At 43.5% G+C, this 9,513-nt stretch overlaps 1 protein-coding gene across 1 annotated transcript; it reads right to left on the reverse strand.

The window, feature by feature from the left end:
- Positions 1 to 487: 487 nt before the first annotated feature.
- Positions 488 to 7,075, reverse strand: LOC140065315 (uncharacterized). Its single transcript, XM_072112910.1, has 5 exons — positions 6,990 to 7,075; positions 5,619 to 5,735; positions 5,243 to 5,389; positions 1,419 to 1,565; positions 488 to 983 (listed from the first exon to the last, which is right to left on the reverse strand). The coding sequence occupies exons 1-5, from the start codon at positions 7,039 to 7,041 to the stop codon at positions 778 to 780; spliced, it is 669 nt and encodes a 222-aa protein (XP_071969011.1). The 5' UTR covers positions 7,042 to 7,075; the 3' UTR covers positions 488 to 777.
- Positions 7,076 to 9,513: the final 2,438 nt, after the last annotated feature.

The following is a 9,513-nucleotide window of genomic DNA, read 5'->3' on the forward strand; positions in this document are numbered from 1 at the left end:
TATCAGCCAAAATTTACCACTAAAATGAAGTACAACATGTGGGGAAAAACAATCTGAGAATCATTTTGATAAGTAACAGAGTTTTAATGTTATAACAATTTAAAGCGACGCAAGTCAGAATCCAAAAAACGGGGCTGAGCCTTAAGGGGTTAATGTCTATTACAATTGGGCTTTATATAGTGTAGAATACAATCAGAAGAAGGGTTTTAAGTTAAGATCAAAGCGGTGAATCTCAGAGAAGGGTCATCCTGTATTTACATTTCAATTAGAAAGATTTTATTAAAATCACCTCTAACTTTCTAACAAACTTCATGCAAATCTAAACTACAAACAATATCACTGGAAATAAACAATGCTTCTTTCTGTCCTCATCAGATTCTTATTCTGCTCCTCGTCCCGCCCTTAAACTGAACTGACCTGTAAATTGTAATCTCTGCTAACTCAACGATAGATGTATAAATGCTAAGATGTAAGATTGCAGCTCAAAGTCTATGGAGAGGTTAGGGGGCAGAGTTAACTAGAGAGAGACACATTGACATAAAGTAGTAGATAAATAAGAAGATGAATGATACAACTTTGAAAGCCCGTAGTCGCCACTAGGAGGAGCTCATCATCTCGCTGTATACTATATATCCAGTGCATATAATAATAAGCCAGTATACAGGAAACTCTTGAGCTCCCTCTTGTGGTGGGCACTTTGGAAACAGATTTTAGCTCTATGTGAAAAAAAGAAAACATTGCACAGACTGTTATATGAATATCTGCACATCTTCTTTATCAATTCTGCAAAGTAGAATGTTGATTTTGAAGGAGGTTTGATGTTGGTCCATATTTCTTTACTTTATTAATCAGAGGTTCTTCTGGAGCTCTGCACTCGTAATTTTTTTGATAACTTACTTTGATTCCAACCAGCCTCCCTATATTAAGCTTGCATTGTGAGAAAGTCATGCATCCTCGGATTGTGTAATTGGTTGGTGTATTATCTGTTAAAAAAATATATATATTTGTCATCAATTACTGGTGCTCAATCACAAGAACAGTCGCAGTTTCCAAAAACGGGCAGACTATCAGGTACAGTGTCCTTCTTGCTATGTTATGTTATTGTCCTGCATTCATTTTAAATGACCAGCAAGGTCAGGATTTACAGACCCCGGAGGCGGGGGAAGTCCTTCCCTTGACCTGCGACAGTTGTCAGGAGTTGCCAATTAATATTTGGGAACATTTTATACTATTCTGATAATGTGCCTCTGCTGGGTCTCAAACCCAGGACTTGCTACATGGAAGGCAACATCACAATCCTCAACTCAGTCTCTAAGAACATTTTTTTGAAAAATTGATTCATTTTTCTCTAATGTTGGCAAAGCCTCTTCTAGATAAATGTTTTACTAATTTTAGAACATTAGCTTAGGGTAACTTACCTGGTCTCTCAAAAGTTCCAGAAAATGTAAAGCATTCATCACCGATTTCTTGGCATCTTATCTTTTCTTTAGTTTCACATTTTTTTTCAATGTTTGTATCAAGGCAGCTCGGACACCAAAGCCCCTTGGGCTCTGCTAGTTTTGGCACTTAAGAATAAAGGAAAAGAAATACCTCAGATTTACATTATACAAAACTTTAGAGGGCAGAAATATGAATATGACTTGTATATCGTATCATAGAACATAAGGTTAGAAAAGAGAACAAAGTCCATTAGGTCCAACCTCTAACATTAGTCAAATGTTTTTTCATCATAAAGGCATTGAGGTCCCTCTTGAATGTGTAAAGAATATCAGCCATAATAAACTCTTGCGGCCAAGAGCAGAGAGATCCCTTTCATTGATGTCTGTAGATCCTCCTCTCCACTAGGTGTAGAGGATGCCCCCTGTCTATGGTAATGGTAGAACCTCCTCTCCTCTAGGTGTAGAGGAGGCCCCCTGTCTATGGTGATGGTAGAACCTCCTCTCATCTAAGTGTAGAGGATGCCCCCTGTCTATGGTGATGGTAGAACCTCCTCTCCTCTAGGTGTAGAGGATGTCCCCTGTCTATGGTGATGGTAGAACCTCCTCTCCTCTAGGTGTAGAGGATGCCCCCTGTCTATGGTGATGGTAGAACCTCCTCTCCTCTAGGTGGAGAGGATGCCCCCTGTCTATGGTGATGGTAGAACCTCCCCTCCTCTAGGTGTAGAGGATGCCCCCCGTCTATGGAGATGGTAGAACACCCTCTCCTCTAGGTGTAGAGGATGCCCCTGTCTATGGTGATGATAGAACCTCCTCTCCTCTAGGTGTAGAGGATGCCAGCTGTCTATGGTGATGGTAGAACCTCCCCTCCTCTTGGTGTAGAGAATTCCCCCCCTCTATGGTAATGGTAGAATATTCTCTCCTCTAGGCATAGAGGACACCCCCTGTCTATGGTGATGGTAGAACCTTCTCTCCTCTAGGTGTAGAGGATGCCCCCTGTCTATGGTGATGGTAGAAGACCCTCTCCTCTAGGTGTAGAGAATTCCCCCTGTTTATGGTGATGGTAGAACCTCCCCTCCTCTAGGTGTAGAGGATGCCCCCTGTCTATGGTGATGGTAGAACACCCTCTCCTCCAGGTGTAGAGGATGCCCCCTGTCTATGGTGATGGTAGAACCTCCTCTCCTTTAGGTGTGGAGGATGCCCCCTTTCTATGGTGATGGTAGAACCTCCTCTCCTCTAGGTGTAGAGGATGTCCCCTGTCTATGGTGATGGTAGAACCTCCTCTCCTCTAGGTGTAGAGGATGCCCCATGTCTATGGTGATGGTAGAGCCTCCTCTCCTCTTGGTGCAGAGGATGCCCACTGTCTATGGTGATGGTAGAACCTCCTCTCCTCTAGGTGTAGAGGATGCCCCCTGTCTATGGTGATGGTAGAACCTCCTCTCCTCTAGGTGTAGAGGATGTCCCCTGTCTATGGTGATGGTAGAACCTCCTCTCCTCTAGGTGTAGAGGATGCCCCCTGTCTATGGTGATGGTAGAGCCTCCTCTCCTCTAGGTGCAGAGGATGCCCGCTGTCTATGGTGATGGTAGAACCTCCTCTCCTCTAGGTGTAGAGAATGCCCCTTGTCTATGATGATGGTAGAACCTCCTCTCCTCTAGGTGTAGGGGATGCCCACTGTCTATGGTGATGGTAGAACCTCCTCTCCTCTAGGTGTAGATAATACTCCTGTCTATGTTGATGGTAGAACCTCCTCTCCTATAGATGTAGAGTATGCCCCCTGTCTATGTTGATGGTAGAACCTCCTCTCTTATAGGTGTAGAGGATGTCCCCTGTCTATGGTGATGATGGAACCTCCTCTCCTCTAGGTGTAGAGGAGGCCCCCTGTCTATGGTGATGGTAGAACCTCCTCTCCTCTAGGTGTAGAGGCTGCCCCTGTCTATGGTGATGGTAGAACCTCCTCTCCTCTAGGTGTAGAGGATGCCCCCTGTCTATGTTGATGGTAGAACCTCCTCTCCTCTAGGTGTAGAGGATGCCTCCTGTCTATGGTGATGGTAGAACCTCCTCTCCTCTAGGTGTTGAGGATGCCCCTGTCTATGATGATGGTAGAACCTCCTCTCCTCTAGGTGTAGAGGAGGCCCACTGTCTATGGTGATGGTAGAACCTCCTCTCCTCTAGGTGTAGATAATACTACTGTCTATGTTGATGGTAGAACCTCCTCTCCTCTAGGTGTAGAAGATTCCCCACTGTCTATGGTGATGGTAGAACACCCTCTCCTCCAGGTGTAGAGGATGTTCCCTGTCTATGGTGATGGTAGAACCTCCTTTCCTCTAGGTGTAGAGGGTGCCCCCTGTCTATGGTGATGGTAGAACCTCCTCTCCTCTAGGTGCAGAGGATGCCCACTGTCTATGGTGATGGTAGAACCTCCTCTCCTCTAGGTGTAGATAATACTCCTGTCTATGGTGATGGTATAACCTCCTCTCCTCTAGGTGTAGAAGATGCCCCCTGTCTATGGTGATGGCAGAACCCACTCTCCTCTAGGTGTAGAAGATGCCCCCTGTCTATGGTGATGGCAGAACCCCCTCTCTTCTAGGTGTAGAGGATGCCCTCTGTCTATGGTGATGTGAGAACCTCCTCTCCTCTAGATGTAGAGGATGCTCCTGTCTATGGTGATGGTAGAACCTCCTCTCCTCTAGGTGTAGAGGATGCTCCTTGTCTATGATGATGGTAGAACCTCCTCTCCTCTAGGTGTAGAGGATGCCCCCTGTCCATGGTGATGGTAGAACCTCCTCTCCTCTAGGTGTAGAGGATGCCCCCTGTCTATGGTGATGGTAGAACCTCCTCTAGGTGGAGAGGATGCCCCCTGTCTATGGTGATGGTAGAACCTCCTCTAGGTGTAGAGGATGCCCCCTGTCTATGGTGATGGTAGAACCCCCTTTCCTCTAGGTGTAGAGGATGCCCCCTGTCTATGGTGATGGTAGAACCTCCTCTAGGTGGAGAGGATGCCCCCTGTCTATGGTGATGGTAGAACCTCCTCTAGGTATAGAGGATGCCCCCTGTCTATGGTGATGGTAGAACCCCCTTTCCTCTAGGTGTAGAGGATGCCCCCTGTCTATGGTGATGGTAGAACCTCCTCTCCTCTAGGTGCAGAGGATGCCCCCTGTCTATGGTGATGATAGAACCTCCTCTCCTCTAGGTGCAGAGGATGCCCCCTGTCTATGGTGATGATAGAACCTCCTCTCCTCTAGGTGTAGAGGATGCCCCCTGTCTATGGTGATGATAGAACCTCCTCTCCTCTAGGTGTAGAGGAGGCCCACTGTCTATGGTGATGGTAGAACCTCATCTCCTCTAGGTGTAGAGGATTCCCCCTGTCTATGATGATGGTAGAACTTCCTCTCCATTAGCTGTAAATAGAGCTGTTAATTTTTAAGTAAAATTAAATGACAGGGTGGTCAGGATTGTGGGGTACTGATACAAGAGGTGGCTTATTGTATCTCTTCCCATCAGTGAATTGCACCCAAATCGCTCATGTGACAGGTGGTTACATTGACTACTTTACTGATAAGGAATAAGTTATGAGTTTAAGATATTAAATCCCATATATACTACGATAACTGAGAACAACCGGTTCTACCTGCCACAGGCTCGGTCCGAGTCTCCTACATGACAGGCAGGTAAACTAACTGCTTGACTAACTGTAGGAGTTTCCCCACAAATCATCTTCAAGAATCCTCACGATTATTTATCATTGTACAGAATAACCAGACTCTATATAACACTGTATGTCACACGTCGCCTCCTCACTACTTACTCTGATAGAATTTATTATTACAGAGGTCGGTATCACAGCACTGGATGTTGAACCCAAGAGTGAGATTATCGTTTACTTTTCCATAAATTTTTTTATCACAAGGCACGCCTCCAGAGCAACCCTTGTATATGGAGCAGTAGGTTTTATCTGCAGGATGAGAATGAATTATAAATTACTAATGATTATAATATATTAACTATTTTAAAAGTTACATTAAAATGGTAAGAACTGCTTATTGCACAGGCCCATTTACTGTTTGTCCCTAAAAAAATGTCAAAATATATAATCCTAAGAGAAAAAGTTAGAGGACATTGAGATCTTCTGCAAGATTTTAGAAAGTAAAGATTAAACAGAAATTGAAGGAATCGATACTCACTGTATTTATATTTCTCAGAAATTGTAATGCATCGTTCTCCTTTTGTACAGTTCACTATTTCAGGCACACAGGTGACATTGTTCCTTCCATGACAGGAGTAGCATCGGAGGAAAGCAGCTGAAATTAACATCTATAGTAATTATCCACATAAAGTCAACAACACATTTAAAATAATATCTGTCAAAACATAAACATAAACAAAATAAAGTGTCATACATCTTCAGACCGCCATGGGTACCTACATCACCCCAGACTCTGAAAATCCTTGATATTTACCAGCAATGTTTGGGCTCTTATTTAATGTAAGAGGCCAATAATTGCTGACAAATATCAAGGACTTTCAAAGTCTGGGGTGGTGTAGGTACCCATGGCGGTCTGAAGATGTAAGACACTTTATTGTAAGAGGCCGATAATTGCTGACAAATATCAAGGACTTTCAAAGTCTGGGGTGGTGTAGGTACCCATGGCAGTCTGAAGATAGGTGACACTTTATTGTAAGAGGCCGATCATTGCTGATAAATATCAAGGACTTTCAAAGTCTGGGGTGGTGTAGGTACCCATGGCGGTCTGAAGATGTAAGACACTTTATTGTAAGAGGCCGATAATTGCTGATAAATATCAAGGACTTTCAAAGTCTGGGGTGGTGTAGGTACCCATGGCGGTCTGAAGATGTAAGACACTTTATTGTAAGAGGCCGATAATTGCTGATAAATATCAACGACTTTCAAAGTCTGGGGTGGTGTAGGTACCCATGGCAGTCTGAAGATGGGTGACACTTTATTGTAAGAGGCTGATCATTGCTGATAAATATCAAGGACTTTCAAAGTCTGGGGTGGTGTAGGTACCCATGGCGGCCTGAAGATGTGTCATATACATTTACAACCTTGTAACACAGAAAAATACTGTTAATTTGACCAAAAAGAAAATACAAAGTGTTTGAGTCTAAATCAAGACATTGGTTGTTAACCACAGCAGGAACAGTTACTTAGATAATCCGGCTGAAGGCAGATCCCAGCACGGGGCACTGCATTTGTTCCTTTCTTAGGCTATAACCAAGCATTAAACATAAGGGGTTTGTTTACATAAAAATGTAGGTGGGAGAAGGACATAAACTGGTCAGTAACATAACCCAAATGATGGGGGATGGAGCAAGTGATAAAATTATACAACAAAAAGTAATGCAGAGTCGAACAATCTCTTTTGACTGTAGAGTTACAATAACAGCCTCTCTGTTTACCTAAAAACTATAATTACAAAAAATATTGTAAAATATTTATAGTTGATCATCCATTCTAGTTTCATTCTAGGATAGTTCTTATTGGCTGAACTATAAGACATTGAACACAATCGAGGCTCTCAGGAGATACTCACCAACGGATAACACGAAGGAAAGAAGTAAGATGCTTATTATTACAGGTCTCATTTCTGCTGAGGTCAGAGATCTTGGATGATCCTGTTCTTCTAGTGATATTTACTGAATAACCTCATGGAGGATTGTCATATACAGAGTGTTTATGACCTGGGGTGGAGGAGGTAATGTAGATTCTTATCATGTGATCTGTTGACCCAGTTGGTAATCTCCATATATTTGCTTTTAGTTTGTGCTTTGGGTCAAAATCAACAACTGAACGGTCCAGATATTCTTTGCCAAATAGAGGCTGCATTGAGGGTATTTGATCAGCCTGGGAGCAAGACTCTTCTTATTAATGTACTGACATTACAGTCTCCTTGTAGGGAGAGGGGAGAAGTACTGGCCAGTGACACCATCCACACAATGTCATCTCAGCGTAGCCCTCACATTAGATGTGGAGCACTGGATTGTACAGTAATTGAATAAAAATATCTTCTGGCATATTATTGAATATCCACTAGATGAGAAGATTGATTTTTCTGAACTGGAACTTAAACTTCACAAAAACTTAAAACCACCAGGAATGTGAATTTCATAATGAATGGTGGAAATACTAAAATAGCAACTAACAATCGATTTAACTCCGAGATGAGAACATCACATATCAGGACATGCATGTAGTCAATTAGCGGCTAGCCAACCCTCTGTTATTGCCTGATACCTCACAACCTTCATTAGCTTGATGCATGAGACTAGAGAGAGACACTGTCAGAAGCTACAGAGCAGAATATAGAGAGAGGGAAGGGATAGCAATCTCAAACTTTTAGGGGGAGAACAGGAACATTGTCTTGGGCTTTATTGTTGAGAGTGATAGTACTGGGTGCCATCAATGGCTTGACCTTAACGTCAAGACAAGCTCTTTCTTTCTGTACATGATTTGGGCTGTCTACATACCCTGCTTGGTTGTCTAGCCTGTGTTTAATTCATCTATTGGTGTAAAATACAGCATGCACCTCCCATGTTTAGACCAACCTGTCAGGTCAGGGCAGGTGATCCATGTCTACTGAAGAAGGTGTTCGGCCAAATGCAGCAACTTACAGCTACAGTGACATCGGGGGAACTGATCTAGTGGTCTAGTCCTAGTCTCTAGGACCAATTACAACTATATATCCGGGGATATCAAGTCTTCATACCACCCACTGGAGGATCTGATTGGTTGTTCTGGAAAGGACCTTTAGAATATCCATTACCGATATGCAGAATCTTAGTGGTCTTCGACATTGTGCAGATCACTGTCTAAGACTTTATATTTGCTTATTCTGCACCATAAAAACAAAAAAAAAATGTAGAAAGTGAAAAATAATACTTTATTAGATCAATTAAAATAATTCCATATAAAAAGACACAGAACATACACAGAAAAATTCCACCGATGGTCAATTAACTCAATATACATGATACATAGATGACAGTGACCTGTACAGACGTGTAGAAGGTCTAGTCCTCAGGAAATTACAAAACAGTATTACACCTTACCCAGAGGAATAATAGAGAACAAGGGTCACATTCACAGGTAAGTGGACACCACCCAACACATTTTCCTGTTTCTTCATCGGGGAATACTCGACTGGGAGTTAAATATCCCTTGGCAACCCGACCCTGAAGTGAAATAACCAGGAGTGCTCACAAGTGCTAACCTGGCCCTAGGGACTAGAATCAGGCCAAAACTGGAATCAGGCCACTAAGGAACTACATCACATCACAGGTGCCCACCCACCAGAAGGGACACTTGTCCTGCTGCTGATGCCTTGTTCAGGGACAAATTCTTAAAGAGCAGTTTTACTGCAAGATGTGAAATGTGATTGCAGGATGTAAGCAGTTAGGCAGGGGTCTTCCTCTCTATTCAATGTACTCCTTGCAAGGTGCTGTAGGGGTCACCAATGGCTTCTAGGTCCACCATTTATAAGTGCCTTTTTGTTTTAAAGTCATTAACTGATTACCGTGTATACTCATGTATAAGCCAAGTTTTTAAGCACAAAAAATGGGTCTGGCTGGCTGTATACTTGAGGAGGCTGGCTATATACTACTGGGGGCTGGCTACATGCTACTGGGGGCTGGCTGGCTGTATACTACTGGGGACTGGCTGTATACTACTGGGGACTGACTGGCTGTATACTACTGGGGGCTGGCTGGCTATATACTACTGGGGGCTGGCTGGCTATATACTACTGGGGCTAGCTATATACTACTGGGGGCTGGTTATATACTACTGGGGACTGGCTGTATACTACTGGGGGCTGGCAGGCTATATACTACTGGGGGCTGGCTGGCTATATACTACTGGGGGCTGGCTGGCTATATACTACTGAGGGCTGGCTATATACTATTGGGGACTGGCTGGCTGTATACTACTGGGAGCTGGCTAGCTATATACTACTGGGGGCTGGCTATATACTACTTGGGACTGGCTACATACTACTTGGGGCTAGCTATATTCTACAGGGGGATGGCTGGCTATATACTGGGAGGCTGTGACGAATGCAT

The sequence above is a fragment of the Engystomops pustulosus genome, chromosome 6 (genome assembly GCF_040894005.1).
Source record: "Engystomops pustulosus chromosome 6, aEngPut4.maternal, whole genome shotgun sequence".
In the NCBI taxonomy this organism is placed as follows: Eukaryota; Metazoa; Chordata; class Amphibia; order Anura; family Leptodactylidae; genus Engystomops; species Engystomops pustulosus.

Excerpts from the sequence above, each read along its gene's own strand:
- LOC140065315 (XM_072112910.1), bottom strand. The coding sequence starts at position 7,041 with ATGAGACCTGTAATAATAAGCATCTTACTTCTTTCCTTCGTGTTATCC. Across the intron at positions 5,736-6,989 it reads TTCCTTCGTGTTATCCGTTG|CTGCTTTCCTCCGATGCTAC; the intron begins GTGAGTATCTCC and ends TGTTAATTTCAG. Across the intron at positions 1,566-5,242 it reads TAATAATAAATTCTATCAGA|TGCCAAAACTAGCAGAGCCC; the intron begins GTAAGTAGTGAG and ends TTTATTCTTAAG.